The sequence below is a fragment of the Podarcis cretensis genome (assembly GCF_951804945.1).
Source record: "Podarcis cretensis genome assembly, chromosome: 12".
NCBI lineage: Eukaryota > Metazoa > Chordata > Lepidosauria > Squamata > Lacertidae > Podarcis > Podarcis cretensis.
In genome coordinates this window covers 18,705,336-18,725,601 of record NC_137181.1, presented here as the reverse complement: position 1 = coordinate 18,725,601, position 20,266 = coordinate 18,705,336, and the positions used below count along the sequence as shown (strand labels likewise).

The following is a 20,266-nucleotide window of genomic DNA, read 5'->3' as shown; positions in this document are numbered from 1 at the left end:
TCCCCCTTTCTGCTTTCCTCTCTTCCCACTTGTTTCTCGTCATTAATTTTCTTAATCAACTTTTGTAACACCCTCATAGACATGGCGCAACAAATGTGATTGAACTGCAAGAATCTAAATAACGTATATTGCTTGCCCTGCTGTGTCAACCTTGTTTAAATTGCTCTGAGGGAAAGGAATAGAGGCAATATTGCTATAGAAGGAGAGGAAGCAGCCAGGCTCTTTTAGAACTTTGGCCAGCTAATTCCAGGAGAAATGAACCATGTATAAGAAACAACATTGAAAAGCAACGTTAAAAAGTTAGAAGTAGTTGATAGCATAGCACTAATAAATGCTAAAAGAATACAAGGGAGCTAATATATGTTGATTTGTGCATTTATTTATCTCATTTATATCTGTGTTTCCCACTCTCCAAGGAGCTTAAAGTGGCGAACATAGTTTTCAACTCACACACATTTTATCCTCATAACCACCACCCTGTAAGGAAAGTTAGGCTGAGGGAGTTTTGTTCGAGGACCCAGGTGATTTGTAATCAGTTCTTCACCGATCCACTGAAACCAGGTCACCTCAGTCCTATAACAGTACTGTTTCCTGTGACATGGGACAGAAACATTTCCAGTGCTAATTTTTTCTGTTTTATAAGATGGTTAATAATAATGAATAGGTGCCAACTGCCAATACAATACTAGTCAAGCTTGGCAGTTTCAAAGTTTTTAGCTTTGTTTGCTAAATACAATGAAAATAAACATGCTCAATTAGATCACTCTCTAGGGCATCAGAAAGTTTTCTGATGCAAATTACCATATTTTGCATTTTAAAAATGCAAATGCAAAATGCTCTGGAAAACCCACATCTGAGTTTATTTCTGCACTTCTCTGTAACGTATAATTTGGAACTCTTGCATCTATCCTGGCAGCAAAATGTGTGAACTCCACAACAGAGGACAGCATGCATATCTAACTGCAGGAAGAGAAGAACAGTTCCACTATGAACTTTACAGAGAAACAGAAAGCACAAATTACTTCCTGATCCCCTTTGCTTCCTTACATCCCCTAAAGCTGCCTGCTTACAGGAACCTTGCACTGGCAAATCCAATATAAGAGGCCTCTGGAATGTTTTTATCCTTCCAAAAGAAGGCTTTGAATTATGCAGCTGGCAGGAAAAAGATTATACAAATTAAAATTACAGATGAGCTAAACTGATTAAGAGGTTAAATGTATGCATTAAAAAAACCCAAATACACATTAAACGTAAAATCACTAAAAGTTGCATCTCTATAGCTTCACAGAGAACTTCAATGGGAACTCAAAAGCACCTCAGCTAGTCAGAATGTTACTATGAGAGAATTGTTATATTGAGAATGTAGGGGATACATCTTGCAAAAGTTATGGCTTCAGTTGCATTTAAGTTAACATAAAGATGTACAAAGAAACAAAGTTTTCCACACTCTCCCCCATTCTGCAGCCCTCCATGGCCCGCAAAGCCCTTCCACTTTCCCAGAACAATATGGGATGAGGTGCAGGGGCTCAGCTCTGAGAGAAGGAAATTGCTTCAAACCAGACAGAGGTTCCTGTCACACATTGTTCAGAAAAACCCTACACTGCAATATATTAGAAGGAGTATTTAACAGGCCAGTTTATGTGTTTATGCTCACGTTATGTGTTTTGCAAGATACTGGTAATGAATGAAAGTTTACTACCACCTCCTCTCCCCCAGGCTCTCCCTTCCCACCTCTCTTCTCCCACAACTTTATACTGACTACAACATTAATGCCTCACATTGAATATAACTGAACTGTAGAAAGGACTTTATGATCTGAAAACAGAGACTATGTGTGTACTTTTTTAACCCAAGAAAATCTTCAGTAAAAACAATTTTAAAATAGAATATCCTTGCTATTTCAGTGACAAATTTTCCTAATTAGAATCTTCACTTATTCAGTGTCAATGTCTACATGTTATTATATATATCAAGAAGTGGCCACTCAAATGTCCTCACTGGATTCCCCATCTGATTATAATATCTACCTACCAAAACACTCCTTGTTTTGGTTTTCTGAAACAGGAGGTTGCCTAATCATTGGAGGTATGGGAAATTTACTTGGTTTCTCTCTTTGTTTACATTTCTTCAGCTACCCTTAGAGGCCAAAGGTCTATTCACCATGCAGCAGAGATGAAAAGGCTTAGAAATATCTCAAGGTTCATTACACAAAGCACCTGCCTTCCATAGCATTCATGCATGTAGGACTTTGAGGTTTAGGGGTGAAAGGAAGGAAATAAATGACTGACTTCCTTCTTTTCCCATCCTCCATCACAGCAGTGCTCAGGTAAGTCAGCAGGAAATTCCTGTGTACCCCCCCCTCCTTCCCTCCCTCCCAGACCCATCAAGTTTCAGGAAAGTAATTCCATGCACCACTTCTATATCCTTTGCCAGAAGCCATCTACTAGTAAGTTCTTTTTTCTTTAGAAGAACACACATACACAAATAATTTAAACATGTAACATATTTGAAGGCCAATTTACCTGCTTGCTCACACATTGGCGAAAGCATACATGCATATGTATGTTTGTGTGTGATAGGCTGAAATATGACAGTTTTCATATATTATCTTGAACTTCAACTACTTCTGCTAGCTTTCTACGGTAACAATCCACAATAAATCTTTTAAAAAGTCAAGCCAACATAACCCCAGCTCCGCTCCCCAAAACCACAATTCAGTATGATACAATACAAGTCACAAGAGCTAAAAACAGCAAGAAAATACAGGAGCTAAAACCACCAGCCACATCATGGGGCTGGGACTCATATTTAGTCCACTAAACCAAGAGGAAAAAAATCTGAACTTTGTCCCAGAGAATGAAAGACATTCATGCATTCACCTAAGAAGCACATACATTATTATTTAGATAATTAAGGCAATGGTGACTCGTATGAAGGAAGCTTGAAAGGCAGAAATTTAGGGTCCAGTGGAGCAAAATTATCCCTGCCTAGGTTCTACCTATTGTCCTATTAAATTCTGATTCCTTAAACTGCAGCAATTTTAGGCGCTATCAAAAATGCTACAACTAATGACAGTTAATGAAATTCAGTCTCCATGAACTGTTCAGTGTGGCTTTAGAAGCCAAACAATTTAAGCCATGACCATCTATGCAAGACTTTAGAGGACATTTTTTGAAATTCAAATGAGATCTGAGGTGGATCGTCATGCATACTAACAGAAAAGGATGCTTCTCCTCTAAACCAGAGGCACGCGTGCCAAACATGGACAGAAACTCTGCCTGCCAAGTGTGACAGGCTTCTGAAGAGCGAGAAAGAAGCAACACAGCAGATCTACACACAAAGATTGTGGATTTCTGGGGGCCGACAACAGCCCCAAACCAAATGAAAAATACTCCCAACTGCCTAAGCTGGAAAAGTTAGTGTTTGTTGCACAAAACAGAATGTATTGATCGGGGGGGGGGGGTATATCTATTTTAGATAGGAGTGTATCTATTCCTGCTCACTGGAAGGACAGATCGTGGAGCTGAGGCTCCAATACTCTGGCCACCTCATGAGAAGAGAAGACTCCCTGGAAAAGACCCTGATGTTGGGAAAAATGGAGGGCACAAGGAGGAGATGACAGAGGACGAGATGGTTGGACAGTGTTCTCGAAGCTACCAGCATGAGTTTGAGCAAACTGCGGGAGGCAGTGGAAGACAGGAGTGCCTGGCATGCTCTGGTCCATGGGGTCAAGAAGAGTCAGACATGACTAAACAACGAATATCTATTCCTATCTAAAATGCTTGCACAGTATGTCAGAACTGGACTAGACTTAGCTGAGTGTCAAGCAAGAGCCAAGGATCGGAGCCAGAAGTCAGAAGCAATGAATATGGTTGTTGCCCAGGTAGAGTCCCTATTTGACTTCCAGTTTCAATAAGACTTCCCAAGTGCCACAGCACCAATAGGTGGGCAGTGGCAACTTTTATGACCCAGGAAATGCTTCAGCTCTCAGTGAGTCACCTTATGAGGCAGTAGCTCACAGAGCTGTGGTTTCCAAATTCTAGCACTTGTCACAATGAAAGTGAACAGTATTTCTCTCTTTGAAACTACTTCATAATGTGTATTTTAAGACTAAGGCCACTATGGGTATTCATAGGGTTATAAGTTTGTGGGTGCCCTGAACCCAGCACATGTTAAAATCTAGGCCATGTTTAAAATATAAGCCAGGCTGGCTTCCAGGTGAAGTTAATTGCCTGGAGAGAGAGGTCATTAAATGAAGACAAAGGGAAGTGTGATGGAACCCAAGCACAGAGCTAACACTGTTGGCCAGCAAATGGGTTGAGCCCTGCCTTGAGCTCTGGGTAGTTCACAGAAGACAACGTAAGGCTTTCAAGGAAGGAGTTTCAGGACTGCCGCTGGGGATGATGTAAAGTGGAGGAAAAACAGTTGCAGTTTGCAAGTGGGGACAGGCTGGACAAAGGGGGGCCAGAACACAATGTGGGCTGACAGTTGGAATCCAAGACAGCAGCCAGTGGAGAAACAGAACCCACTGGGAATATAATGCTTTGAACCCTTTTATCGTAGGCTCAGGTTGTGTCCTAAACTGGCAGGACAATAGGGAGGAGGAAGAGGATTTCAATGAGGGATGTAGCTGGGACTGGGACACACTCGGGGAAGATGGGGTTAGAGAGGGTGGTGTAGGAAGTACTCACAGGGTGATGGAGGAAGATGAGAGGTGGAGGTCAGTGCACAGGAACCAGAGAAGCAGGATCCATTGCCAGAGGGCCCCCTGGTTTCACAAACACAGTGGGCTCTGAGGCGTAGGGAGCAGTGGGCACTGCTCTGCAGGCTGAAGCAGGCAAAGGCCCACAGCCCAGCTGGCCAGGTGGAGCTCGCTATCTCTGGGAAAAGGCATGTGATTCCAGCTGGAGCAGGGTTGGAACAAGTGAGGGTCACCTGCCTCATCAAGCCCAGATGCTGCAATCAGCATGCAAAGTATAAAAGGGCAGCAGAGGTGAGGTACTGTGTCAGTTCATGTTGATGGACCTCAGCTTGGATACTCTAGGATCTCTAAGGGACTGTGCTTCAGTTTGGGCTTTGGGCATGTGGACTGACCCCTGGCCTGGGGAATGGTCTACACAAACCTGGTGACTGTGGTGGTGTGAATACCAGCACTTTTATTTGGTTGTGTGTGAGAGGCACCAGAGATTAATCTAGCGGTAGCTGTAGTACTTTTGAGTACAGCTGAGGAGAAATGTTATGTTGGATAGTCAGTTCAGTTCATTTCAGTTGGTTCACAAGCCCTAAAAGCAATGACCAAATGAACTTAGGGCTTCAACTTTTCCATTCCAGGCATTTCTGCTTATTCTCCAATATTGTCCCATTTCCACATTTCTCCCAAGCTATCTAATTTGAACCTCTGAACTCCATGGGGAATTTAGCAACATCTTTCTATCTGGCTTTTGAAAACACCATGAATAACAAGTTTCACGCATGAAATGGCTTTTGAGCCACTGTTGTTGTGTCACCTTGAAACTGTAAGCTGTACTTTTTTATAGTATACACCTATGAATGCAACTCTATTTTCCTAATGCAAGGGGGGGGAGCCCAAATATCTCTTATTTCCACCATATATATAATAAAATGTACACACTGTTACCTATTAAGCAGAATCTAATGAAACTTTGAAGACAAACACAAATTCCAGGAAGCAAATGCTTCTGCTAAACAGACGTCTAAGCCTTAAGTACAGTTTTGAATATGTTAGATCAATTAGCAACCTCTGAATGTTAGAAACATCTAAATAGTGTCATGGAGATGAAAGAGGCTATCTTTGAATGAGAAAAAAGGGAATCGAGAGAAGATTAAATTATGTCTGCAGTCTTAATGAATCAAAGACTAGAAGGTGGTCTGCAAATTGGCGAGTTTTGATGAAATATTAAGGAGAGTGATTATTGATGAAAAATGAATAAGCCTTTTTGATTTCAGCAACCTTTAAATCACATCTCATTAATTAACACAATTTGGATGCATTCATCCCTATCCTTTAGTCATACTTTCTAAGTGGGTTGACACCACCTCCACATCTGCTCCTGCGCCAGAAAATGTATATGTGTATGTGTATGTGTATATGTATACCATGTACTTAAGCTTCCATCATGTCTACAAATCATCCAAGTGATAGAACATGCTAAGGGGCAGGTGCTGTTTGCATGGTTTGTGAATATGTCAGGAAACCTGCAGGTCTATCATTTGTGTGATTTGCCAGGTAGCCAGACCATGTGGCTTCTAACTGCATCAGCAAAGGTGAACAGCCACATTAGGCCCCCTTTCCATTTAATTTTACCAATAATGCACAAGGAACAGTTTCAGTTCTCCATTTAGCATGTAACCACCCAATGCCATATGCACTTTTTATTGTGTATCTCATGAAATGTAAACTTTCAGATCAGTGTAACAGAATTGCAAATCTAATAAAACCAATACTATGTCATTATGCCAGGGTTAGTCAATATGGTGTCATCCTGGTATTTTGGACTACATCTCCCATTACATGAGTGTAGCCAGGATTTTTGTTTGGGGGGCAGGACTTTTGTTGGGTGGGGGGCAGAACCGACATGACTGGTCAGTTAAGTATTTCTATTTTACTTGATCTAGGGAAGAGCAAACACCCCCCCGTCCTCCCTTGGCTACATCCATGATCCTCTACCATTACCCATGTTGGCTAGGGCTGATGCAAATTGCAGTCCAGAACCCCTGGAAGGCACCAGGTTGGCTACCGTTCCTTAATCTATGACCAAGCATTTGACAATTATTGCAGTGAGTACATCCAACAATTATATATTACTGTACATTGAAGAAGTATTTATTTCATTGAAAGCTTGGCATTATGAGTCAAATTCTGGAACCCATAGCTGAAATTTGGTGTATAACGCCATGGTCATCCATGAGATAGTACAGGTCTAGGGGTTTACAAGGATGAACAGCTGAACTGAATTGACAGTTAAGGATGTCTAGAGACCATGATAATATGCCTGTGATGCTTTTATGAGAAGATGCTGTATATACCGTGTCAGTTCGTCTAGCTCAGTATTGTCTACACAAGCCTCCTGTCAAGAGCCAGAGTCAGGAATAGGGCAGCAATAAAATAACACCAGTGTCCTTCATTCAAAGTGACTTGATCAAAGCAGCTCTTCCCAGCAAGTCTTGCCCCAATGAGGCTGTTGTGAGGACCGAAGGACCCTGCCTTCCCACGGCTTTCTAAGGATCGCCTCCCAGCAGCCTAAGGCTCTGCTGTCTTATCAGTCATTGCTCTGCCCTCTTCATTTCTCTGCGTTCTGGGAGACCGGGAGGGGAGCTGGTCACAGTAGGAGGGGAAGATGCCCTGGATTCTTCTGCAGCCTGTTTCCACTGCCTCCCGGCAGTGGTGGAGCTTCATGCTCCAGCACCAGGGAGCGGAGAGCAGGCGTCCCGGGAGCGTGGAGCGTTGCCTGTAGGGGCGTGGTGTGCTGCCCGTAGGGGCGTGGTGCCCAGCGTGGGTGGGGGGAGCAGCTGCAATGGCACCCTGCCAGGATCACACTGCCAGGGGCGGTGCACTCCCCCCACCTCTTCCTGCCCTAGTGCCTCCTGGCCTTCCCTCCTTCCCTGCCTCTGAGTCTGGACTGCTCTCTGCCACAGCCTCTGCCTGTTTACTAAACCCTGTTGCCTCTTCAGCTTCTGACACCACCTCCTCCCAGTCTGTTCTCTCTTCTTCTTCACTTATTTTTGTCCCACCACCAATCCCTGAGCTCTGAGCCTTCTTCCCCTGGGAGTTCCTGAGCTGTTGCCTTCCACCACTCCTCTGCATTCAGCCACCTCCCTCTATCTGCTATCCTCCATAAGTTTTGACTACAACTCCTTTCGTACCTGACTAGTGGACATGTTGGCTGGGGCTGATAGGAGTTGTAATGAAGAAAACACACAGAATGTCTCAGGGGAAGATTAGTTTACATTGATTGCAAATGGCTCTCCAGATTTTCAGATTTAAGTCTTTACTGGCCCCATCATGAGATGCCAGGGATTGGATGTGGGACTTTTTTCATGCAAAGCAGGCATTTTACTACTGAGCGACAGCCCTTCCCCAACACCACTTTTTTCATGAACCAAGCAAAATATGGATTTTCTCAGACTGTGCATAGATACATTTAAGGTTTTTTTAATTTTCTCAAAAATGTGAGATTTTTAGAGTACCGAGGTGACCTGAAGGCAAATAATTGTGTGCTAACCTAATACCCTTTTAAACGCACCCCCGGTTATCTTGAGATGACCAAGTTTTGCGGTTTGTTGTGATTACAAAGATTTTCCATATTAACAAGCGGCATTCTGTAACATGAGGGAAACAAAAGTAGTTTTCCTTTTTCATCTTCTAGCAGTAACATGTCTTACCATTCCTTTTCTGCATATAAATTGTAGCATTACACTGATTAAGGGTGACAAGTTCTGACTCACTCCTAACGTAAATTGTACTTTAAAAAAGCTCTCTTGGCTTGCTACTGACAGCTGTTGTGCTTAAGTAAAACATTTGCAGAACTGGATTGAGCCATTGCTAGCTCATAACAAAGAATGATTGTTAAGTGACCTTCAATTATTTTATCTATAAGGTGAACTTTTGGGTGGGCCTCTCATTTTCTTCCTGTTTTGCAACCTGCTAGGGGAAGCCCATTCCTTTCTTATCTTTCCATACATTCTCCCATGTATAGAATGTCTTAAAGAACCATGCCAGGCTTTTAAAAAAAGAATAATAAACAAACAGTTTCAGCCCTTTGATTATAAAACAAACCTCATTAAGGCGATAAAGGCAGAAAAAAAAATGGGGCAAGAAAGCCACAATTATTTGTCCATTGTAACTGCAAAGTTAACTAGTTTTGCAGCCATATCAGCTTAGTCTTGCTAGAAAGACTCAAGAATATCTGTCTAACACTCATTATGAATCCTCTCCGCTATACCTTCAAAGTCATAACCCAAACACTGAACAGAGTCACAGCAAATATACTTCACAATAGGGGCTCTGCATAAATCCTCATGAATTTATATTAAAACCGGATTTTTATTGCATCCGTCTTGGCAGGAGGGAGAGTAGTAACCTAAGACCACTAAATACCAAAGTTAGTGGGACCAATTGCTTCCTTTACTCAGAGTCTGTGGAAGAGCAAACAATTCTTATTGGTCTGTTTGGGGAACAGATGAAGGACCTGCTGGTTCATGTTACAAGCAGCAGTAAAATAGAAAACTACATATCAAAGTCTATAAATCAAGTGCAATATTCAGAAGTCAGTCATTGTCAGGATTTTTTGGGGTGTTGGTGATGCTCATGACCACCTTTGTCTATAATATCAATATTCTCTGCTCCTCAGCAGGATATGCTTGCTTATGGCGACAAGAAAAGGTTATTTTTCATATTCCCATTGAATCCACAGAAGGGTTTGTGGTAACAACTGGGAACCCACCAATAGCTGAAGAAAAACCAGTAAAAAATACTCATCAGATACATGTTATCCAAACAAGAATACAGGTACGTTGAAGGAAATTACCTGGAATTTTAAAAGTCTGACCAACTAACATGTCCAGCTTCATATCAGAGGCCAGGCTGTTTGAATGTGTTCATCTGTTAAATCCTTTGGATTGTCAGATCTCATGCTATGGTTCCTAGAATCAGGTTTGGGGATTAAGCCTCATAATGGCAAGCTAATTTCAGGATTGTTACCTAGTCCACATCACCTGATAATTTAATGACATCTCCTAAGTGCATAAATGTGCAAGTCTAGTTGACACATGCCTGCCACCTGGAAAAAAATGGATGGGAATACTCAGTACAAGACAAAATGGCCTTTCCCCTGAATTCTTCCATTTTTCAGGGCTATCATTGTGCTTGCTACTATAACATGCTCACAGGTCAAATCCACATACCAGATTTTTTTTTACTTCCAGGATTTGGCAACTCTGCTGATGTGACAACATATATTACAGAATATAGCAGGTACAGTTTGTCCTGCAGGGCCTTCCTTTGTATGCTGGCTACCAATCTGACATGAAAGTCTATCAAGTTTTTGTTCTCTAGCAGGGAGGCCAACCTGAATAAAATATTGTGGGGGCCCAGGTAAGCCCCACCCCACATAATCGATTACATGATGCAGTGCACACAAACCATTTGAATGGGAATGCCCATCAAATTTGTGGGGGCATGGCCCCCTCAAATATTTTGTTGTGGTTGGCCGAAGCCCCCACAGCTGCTAGGAGTTGGCTCCTATGTTCTCTAGCCACACAAAGTTTCTACATCCATGTTTTTGCCTTGAAAGTGCTTTCTCACACCCACACTTTCAACAGCAAACCCCAATGGCAGATCATAAGCTGCCTTAAACACCTATCGGATTCAAACGTAGTTTGCCATGGTGTGGGTGGGTGTTTTGTGTGTGAGAGAGGTTTGAAGATAACAAGTTTAACCATCGCTTAGGTTCATGATCATTTGGATCTCAGCCTATTATACTGAAATTTCTGAAGTCAGTTGAAAGGGAACACATTAGATATCTGGCAGGGTTCGATTTGTGAAATGAAAGGTATCAAATCCCAAGGTTCCTTTGAGTAGGCACACTCATTCGCAAGCAGGGCTTTCATAGCCCTACTCATGGACACTAGAGAGCAATGTTTGAGTGCAATGCTGATGCTGTTTTAAGGAGGTGAGAAGCTGAGTTGCCTCAGGGGCCTCTTCTTTTGCTTCACAAAAGGGAACAGGCCCCTTTCTCAAAAAAAGTTTAGCAGGTCTGGCTGTCCTTGAGGCCATCAGCAGTTGAACTAACTTTTGAGATCCTGAGGCGCATGTAACAAACAGCAACCTCACACAGTTATTCATAACTATGTTGATTGAAAGCATTCCCTTTCTAGCAGACTCATTAAAACTGTCCTCAATGGGACTAATTCGCAGAACGAGGTGCAACTCAACATAAGCAAGCTTGCCCATTTGGGGACTTATAAGTAACCACAGCAAAAGGTGGGGGGGGGAGTTAATAAATCCACAGGCTTTCTCCAGAATGCATTGCGGCTGGGAATAGTAATAAAATTGTGACCTTTCACTTTTGCCATAGCAGTTCTAAGGTACGACTTCATAGCAAGTCTAAACCTCTCCATTAAAGAGAAAAAAGAAATAAATTTCCAGCACTTACAGAAAGTGTTATCCTGAGGAATAACTCGTATCTCTCCATCTATTATAGGTTTGGCAGAAAGCTTAGATTTATATGCAGTGGCACCTCAGCCTTTAAAGATCATTCACATGACTGACATTACAAATAATGAAGTTTAATATAATATTCTAGTATCTTGCTTTTCAATTTTAAAGAAATATTTACCTTGATATTGCTATGTAATATTTTACAGCTCTAGTAAAATATGACTCAGAAGGTGGTTTTTTTATAGAGGCCTGCGAGAGCAAGTCTTTTTATTCTTTTTCAGTGCATTTCTAAATTGTATTACTGAATAATCCACTGCCTCTCAGAAGTTAAGCTGAGGTAAATATTATGAGATAAACAACAGCAAAATAAAATGGTCTATTGCTTTCCTATGACAGTAGTGTATCAGGATCATGTGTGACAATTTTTAAAACTCAGCATTCATGTTTTTTTTCCAATAGACTGAACAAAGGACGAGATGAATTTTTTCCCTGCTTATTCTGTCCTGGCCAAAAATTCTTCAGTCTATATATTTCTATGACATAACCTCATTCCACTTTTAGCGGAACAGGAACCAGTTCAGCATAGGTTCCCCTTTTCATTTTTTCCCTTTTAATGGCAAAGCGAATGCAAAAAGCATATGATTACGGTATTTACGCTTCCATTAAAGTGTCCGCAGCAAGTTGGGTGATTCTAGCCTACTATTTTGAAGCTATTTAGGTTTACAGCAGCACGGTGCCCATTTCATTTCAATTATATTTGAGGACAATGCACTCTTGGTGGAAACTGATGGCACAGCGACAGCCAGTAAATGTCCATTAGCAGCTGTCTTTTCATGGGGTTCTCTCTCTGGATGGTGGGTCACAGCATATTCTCTCTCCTCCTTCTCTTTTTCTCCCTGACTCTTCTCTCTCTCTCTTTCTCTCTCTCTCTCTCTCTCTCCCCCCACACACACACATTTAGCAGCATCATTTCAATCTGAAATAATTATTATAGCAATAATGATAAAAACCACAGCCAGTATTGATCAGTCTTTTTCTTTCTTTCTTCCCTATGATGTAAAACGCACCAGCAGCACACTTCTTAGTTTGGCTAAAAGCTCTTGCTACAGGAATACAATTCTCCAGACACCGTTTGGTATGGAAACAGAAGGAATAGAAGGAAATAAACCAATTATAAACTCCATCTAGAGTCCCCCCCCAAACTCTCTGTGACTCTCTGATGCTCATAATGAAGAGGTAACCATTGAGGGGGGGGGAGAGAAATACAGCTTAGAATTCCCAAATAATGTCTGAATAAAACAAGGAACTAATGTAGCAATGACCATGGATAAATCTTTAGCTGAACTTAAAATTAACTCTTGGTGAACAATGCCAGAGCATTCTTAATGGGAAATGTTTGGTAAAAAAATCCATTCATTTGTTTGTAATGGAAAATACCTTAATTTTAAATTTCTCTGAACATTACCCAGTGAACATTTTGTTATGTTTCAAAGGAAATTACTTGATTGGAATTAAATCTATTGGAATATAAACTTGTCAGGATCAGGATGGAAACTGGCATAATTTTAACAAAACCTTCACACTGTTATCACTAACCTTTTACAGTGATTTCAGTGGGACCCTTAATATAAAAAGGGACTTTTGACTATCGACTTGCTTGTAGACTCAGCCACATCTTGACTCAAGCCCAGCAACATGTACATTGTCAGGTCAGGCAGCTTGCATCAAAGCAGGTCCCACTGTACTAATGCCTGCCTACCTGGTCTAGCCCCCCCCCCCCCCACTACCAGAGAACACAGATCTGGTGGCTGCAAATTTGCTGGCGGTGGACATTTTGTTTCCCCCACAATGTCCTTGATGTTGTGTTGGTTTGGAGCATTATGCCATAAACATATGATGGCCAAATGTCTGCTGCCATTTTGTTTTCCCCACAATGCCCTGGGCACATGCAACATCTAGGACATTATAGGAAATACAAAATTGTGTATGTCAAGAAGCAGCTGGTTCTTATTGTGAACTTCAGGAGGGCCCCGTTCATATAGGAGGTTGCCCGCCAAGGGTCCTGAAACCTGGAGCTACTCGTTGCCAATCTACATATAAACACTAACAAAATGCACTTAAGACAAATCTTTTTTGTAGCTTCACGTTAAGCATAATGATAATGTTGGAAAATCTGGAAAAGATTTAAGATTGCTTTCTCAGCAACAGTGCACTTATGTGCTGGACCATTTTCCTTAGAGTTTAGTTCAGGTGAAAACTTTTAAAACAACCTTTGGTCCGAATGTATTTTTTTTTCTTGGCATTACACACAGCATACTGTGCTGCACCATAATAGCTCTATTAGAAATTAAATAGCTCAATAAAACCTTCTGGGAAACTACTGATATTTGTTGTTTCTTACGGCACCAAGAATGATAGGTAAAAGGAGATCGAGCAAAGCTGGGTCTGGGAAATGCAACAAAAAGCTTGAAGCAGCAGACTGGTCCCATCTACAGTAATATTTAGCATAATTATAGGAGTGCAGTTATGGCCCTGTATTAAGGCTGAGATGGATGGATCACAGTCTGTGCCTATAACGAAAAGGGAAACAATAGGTTCTGCAGCTTACAGTTAGAAAATAGCTCGATAGATAGATATTCTGATGTCTGCTATTGGGAAAGGTGCAAGAAAAGCCATTTGCCCCTCTCAGATAGAAAACATTGCTAAGCCAAGTGTCAAACTTGTCATAGTCCCTAATCCTGGGGTGTGACCACCCATCAATCACGTGACATCACAATGATGTCTTGTGTCTAGTTTTTGCAAACTGGTATGAACAAAGGCCTTGGCAATTAGCCGAATGTAGTGCTGTTCATGGAAGCCCCAATGATCATCACTGCCTGGATGGTTAGGTGATCAAAAGGGCTGCCATGAACAGCACTCTGTAAGCTGCAACAACCAGCTCTTTGTCAGTGCTTCAGAAATGCTGGGCAGGGAACCTTGCAGGTGCTACTGATAATCAACCTCTGTTTTAGCTCACCCATGTCTTTACCTGCCCCACACCTGATCCCATATGCAACAAGTGGTGTGGCTTGACCCAAATGACTTCATGGGCCAATTGGGGAGGCCTGGCTGGCCTGTGGTTCAAAAGTTCCCCAGCACTGCTTTAGTCTATAAAAATACAAAGTCATTCTATAGTGTCAGGCCATTGGGTCTATATATTCCAGTATTGTCTACTGTGATTGGAAGTCAGGGGAATCTTTCTTTGTGTTGTCACCTTTAACTGGAAATGATCACGATTGGAACTGGAGATTTCTGAATGCAAAGCATGTTTTCTATGGCCTCTGCCCACAGAGTTCTTACAAATTCTTAATCTTTATATACCCTGACTCCCTTCACTTCTTTCTTCCACTCTCTACTTCTACCCCTTGGTTTGGTTTTTATACCTTCTATATTTTGCCTGCCTTCTTTTCACATGCGTGGCACTGGATTTGGTGAAACTTGACCTGCCTAGAAGTGGCTGTGAACAGGAAAAAGCATTTCTTTTCCAGCCTTACAGTTCAGTTTGGAATATGAGCAACAACAATGAAAGAGTATCTTTATTACTTTGCTTAGTATGAATTGTTACTAGCATACCAATCATAGATCAAATTAAGTAAAGGTCCACAAACAGCTTAGCAGCAATCTCTAGTATGGTAATCAGTAAAACAAAAAACCCCACAGTTTTTAAACTGGGCAAGAAGGAAATTAGGAATTGGGTATGGCTAGGTTGTCAGATCTAAAGCTTCAAGATTAAAATGTGTTGTTTATTGCAGGAATTGGTGTGAAACGGTCAAAAGGCTGACAGAGAGACCCACCTAGGGGTCAAGAAACAGTGGCCTAAATAATTCTGTTTGCACCGCCTTTCCAAAACAAAAGCAATATTCTCCCAGGCACTGGCCCGGAAAACCAAAGTCAAATGCTACCCACAAGCACCACAGCTTATTACTAGAACTGCCAATAATTGAACCAGAAGCTGTTCCAAGTTTGACTTTAATTTGAATTATACTAAACAGTGCAATTTGGATCCAAAAGCATTTCCAGGAGATGATGAATTGTGTTAGGATCATCTGAAAAGATTGTACTGCTCATTCCATTATGACTTGATTTGTGTGAATTCAATATTTTTCTCTACAAAGGCTTTTAAAAAGCCATTAATAAAATGCAGTTCTGGCTTTACAGCTGATGAACAGTCACCTCCCACAGCCAAAAATAATAAAATAAAATAAAATACAAACCAGACATTGGAAGCAGAATATTGACTGCAGCCTGGTGCCTACCTGTCTGCAGGTGAAGACTTGGAATTGCGTGCTTTCTTTACTTGGGCATATAACGCTTCAACCGTTGGCCCTTCCCTAGGGCTCTGTGGTCTATTGTTCATTGTGCCACTATTTATGGAGGAATTATATGAAGCAATTCCAGCATACATTGAGTCACCATCGCATCCAAAAGTCCTGTTTAATTCTTGGATCTCGGCATAATCCCGTTCCCGAGCTTGTCTCTCACGAAACTCTCGAGTCTTGGCTTGAATTCTGGAAATGAGAAATAAGGCTAGAAATATATTTGAAAGCTGGGTGCAAAAATGCTCATATTCATGGGTAAGTAAAACCTACTAGGGGGAAAATCACAAAAGTGCTAGAGTGCAGTACTTAAGAATCATGGGGCTTTAGTCAGAGTTAGACTCCAGAGTACATTTCCTAACTCTTTAGAAATTCTGTGCATGGGGACACACATATAACATACGTAACTCAAGGTTTGCAAGTTGCAGGCAGCACAGCAATGTTTCCATGTGACCATACTGATACACCAAATACCTGTTTGGGTGTTATTCCTCCTGTCCTCCTTCTCCATGGGCTCATTATACCCAATAACATAAGATGAACCTTCTGGATCAGGCCAAAGACCCATCTAGCTCAACATCCTGTTCTCACAGTGGCCAACCAAATATCCAAGAAAAGCCTGGAAACATAACCTGAATGCAACAACACTCTCCTAACAAGTGATTCACAGCAACTGATATTCAGATACTGCCTCCAACAGTGGAATTGAATATAGCCATTGTAGAGTTTTAGTTTTATTATGCTATTTATTTTAGCATTGGAACTCCCTTAGTCTGGATATTCAACTTGCTTTCTCATTAGGTAAGATGCTGTCACTCAAACAATTCTTACCCTGCCATATGTGGCTTGCAGGTTGCCTCATAAAACTACAAGTGCTTTGATTCTGTTGCATGTGGTAATTATTAATCATTGGTGTTTGTATGATGATGTATTTCACACCATAATGATATCACATTGCAACCCAATGCTTTCAGTATCCTTTACCATTAAAAGCATATGGTGGAGGTTTTAATCTTATATTTAATCTAACTCTGCCCTTCATCTATTCACAGATTATTTAATACTTTTTAGCAATCCCACTTTATGGTTTCTAGAAAGAACTCGTAAGAATATCTCGGAAGGTTAAAAGCTGACGTTATTTAAATCAATAGAAAACTTTCCATTGACTCGGTGAGGATAGCATATCATTCATTCATTGACTGTATAAATATCTCATTGACTGTATAAATATCTCATTGAGTAATACCTATAATTAATAAGAAAATAAGCATCTCCACATATTGCAGCCACATTTCTTCTGTGAATTATGTATTATAGACATTTGAATGTAATTTAGATAATGTTTAATACAGTAGTATTATGGCTAGAAATATTAGCCATTCCCATTTAGAAACTACACATTATAGTTTTTTAGGTGCATTACTAATATTTGCACCTGCACATGGAAAGTGTAGATCTGAAAAGATCGTATTTTCAAATATTGTGTATCATACAGGTACACTTAGAAAAATGCATTTTATCAGGACACACTACATGTGCCTATTGTCTACTGCAGGGGTAGTCAATCTGACATCCTCCAGACATCGCTGAACTACAATTCCTATCATCCCTAGCCATTGGCCATGATGGAATTTGGAGTTCAACAATATCAGGAGGGCAGCATGTTGGTTCCCCCTGGAGTAGACAATAAGAACAAATAGCACAGATCTAGGCTGATACAGCAGCACCCTTGGGCACTTTACCATGTGAGACAGCAACACAAAATTCCCCCGACTGCATTTATGGGTAGGGTGGAGGTATAAAATTGGTATGAAAGCACACAGGCAGCACCAAAATGACTGGAGGCGTAAGTAGTTTAGAAATGCATGTTACAGCTTGACTAACGCTACAAATCAGAGACACATGCAGAGAATTCACTATCCCTTTGATTATTCAGATAATTGCCGCTGCCTTTAAAAATTAGAGTAAACATGATGTTTAAGCGCTTTTAGCTGCAAAGTATTGGACTCCTGTAGTGCAAGTTGGATAATTTGATAGGTTTTCCGGCACTGTTAAATTTAACAGCAATAAGAGCAGCTCACTTCCAATAATTGCGTATTAGAATGAATCATCCTTAAATGGTTATTTGGTATTAAGAGGGTCCCTCATCTGCTGTGGCAGGGAGAGGGAAGAGTTGTAATGGGTGTGCCTTTCAAGACTTCAGATCTATATCACGCAAAGCCAGGCATAGGCAAACTCAGCCCTCCAGATGTTTTGGGACTACAACTCATATCATCCCTGACCACTGGTCCTGTTAGCTAGGGTTGATGGGAGTTGTAGTCCCAAAACATCTGGAGGGCCGAGTTTGCCTATGCCTGCCCTAAGCCCTGCAAGTATGGGGTGGTCAAATTGGAGAAACCCTGTTTCTGTTTTATAAGCTATCAGTCTTGGCAGGCAGACCAACAAACCTACCATCTCCACCTGCCCAAAAGAACACACAGTATTCTAGATGTTCTAAAAAGTATATATTATTTTTACCTAGAAAGGAATCTGTACTTTGGTCATGACTGCTTGGCTATATTGCATATCCTGTTGTTCTTTCCTCGCAACTATCGTAAACATACCAATGTGACATGGAAATAGATCAGTACTACTAATCCTGTAAATAAACTGCCCTGACTCTGCAAAGAGTAACTGGGTGTGAATGGGTTTAGTGAGTACTTTGGATGTTGTAATGTACCAAGCCACAGTTTGTTAGGCATGACACTCAAGAGAAAGGACTATTTCCCCAAATCTTTATGTAAGATCACAGGAACATGTGAAGCTGCCTTATACCAAGTCAGACCTCTGGGCCATCTAGCGCATTATCATCTATACTAACTAGCAACAGAGCTGCAGGATTTCAGACAAGGGTCTGATGCTGCAGAGTGCACCTGTGAACTTTTACATCTCTGTTGGTACCGTGACATGTGAAATGCAGTGCAACTATGAAAGTCTAACAGCTTCCAACTAACTGCCACCGTTAAACCCTTGAACGATACATTTGAATAAACTAAATCTTAATTACCAATGCGGGCTGCTCATTTTGTTGGTGTTGCTTTTTAAGGCAGAGGACCACTGGAAATTTGAAAGCGAAAGGACATTACAGAGAAGACCGAGAACTAGGATGGATTACATGGCCCACAGATATTTGTTTTTCCTTAGCTGTCAAATAGGGTGGTCCATGTACAAATATATGTGTCAAGTCATGGCCAAAGTGCAAGTAATTGTGTGTTGAGTAGGATTCAGAATATAACAAAAAACATTACTGCACCAATTAAAAATACCAAAGTGAGATATCAGTTTGTATTTACAGTCGATAGAGTTTCTACTCCCAAATCTCTTTGTCTAGTCTACAAGTGCAATGAAAATATTTTGCTCTGAAGAAACAAAGTGTAGATTTCCCAGTAAAAATATTATGGTCTCATTGGGAATTCTGGAAATACACCAGAAGAGCATCCTGCTGTTGAAGCCCTGACTCCATCTGATATTTTAATAGCTCCAGATGGCCTTTACTGGAAGACAACACTCTCACTATTCTTTTATCATGACCCCTGAGGTCACAAATGATCTGCAAGGATGGTGCTATTGTCCTTTCAAGAGTATGTTAGTATGCTTCCCATTAAATCTTTGCTGTTATTTGACCATACTTTCACTGACAAAACGAATACAATTCAGTTTTCTCAAATAGAACTATATGCAAAATTATAAGAAATGTGTTTTTCTGGCTGTTCCACTATAGTCCATGTTAAAGTGAACAATGCCATTTGATGCATTTTTTCATCAGGTGGTTTTCTAACGTAAACCACATGAGCAATCCCACCTATTCATTTATGTAAGACTGTTGGCCCTGAAAATAAAAATCTAAGTGCATTAAGGTCCATGTCTACCAACTGTTCTAAGAATGTTCTAAGAACAGTGAGCCTATAGTAAGATTCATTGCTGTGAAATAATTAATATTCACATTTTTAATGAATTATTTGTCCTTTGCCATTGTCATAAATAAAGCACTCTGGATTTGCATAGACAAAAATATTAAATAAACTAATGCTCTAAATAAAGTAATAAGGTTAATTTCCTTCCTGCTGTCACTAAATTCATGTTAGCAGCCTCTCTTCAGCTTGACATCAATTAATGATTTTAATTCCACACTCTTGTCACTGTGCTCACTACCCTTTCCTCTAATTAAAATGGATGATGCATGATGAAGGGAAAACACAAGACTTCTGTTCTTGTAACATTTCTATTCATTAGTATACTTTTTTACAGCAAAAGGCTTGTAGCTTTAATGGCACTAAAGGAAGATGAAGAAAGGCTGTATTATCTCTGAGAGGCGTAGGCTTTAACACCCTTAAGGGGAACAGACAATACATAAAATTACCATTGTTGGAGGACCAAGTTCTCCAGAACAAGGTATCAATATAGTCTATTAATTAGTATGCATTATCTATTAATAAATGTGTACATGCACATATACCTTTAAATGTATGTACATTCTATTTAATGATCATACTTTGGGTGTCCACAATCTAAATAAATGCAATTTATTCTGACATCTAACACTAAGTACTATTGGGCAAGAATGCGATGATTTTGCTGTGATGATATGACATTTATATAGGACAGTCTGGTGTGACGAGAAAACTGAGGAATGCTGGTTTTGTAAAGAGAGAAAAGAAGTTTTTTACCATTTGTGGAGTTATGGTAGTAAATG

At 40.7% G+C, this 20,266-nt stretch overlaps 1 protein-coding gene across 4 annotated transcripts in view; it reads right to left on the bottom strand.

Moving 5' to 3' along the window:
- PARD3 (par-3 family cell polarity regulator) overlaps nt 1-20,266 on the bottom strand; it is a 567,153-nt gene that overhangs the window by 108,570 nt on the left and 438,317 nt on the right. For 3 of the 4 annotated variants that reach the window (XM_079996385.1, XM_079996386.1, XM_079996387.1), the window contains one exon: nt 15,475-15,726. The exons of the other annotated variant lie outside the window; for it this stretch is intronic. In XM_079996385.1, coding sequence (XP_079852511.1) covers nt 15,475-15,726 — 252 coding nt within the window. The remainder of the gene's footprint in view (nt 1-15,474; nt 15,727-20,266) is intronic. 4 annotated transcript variants of the gene reach the window in all.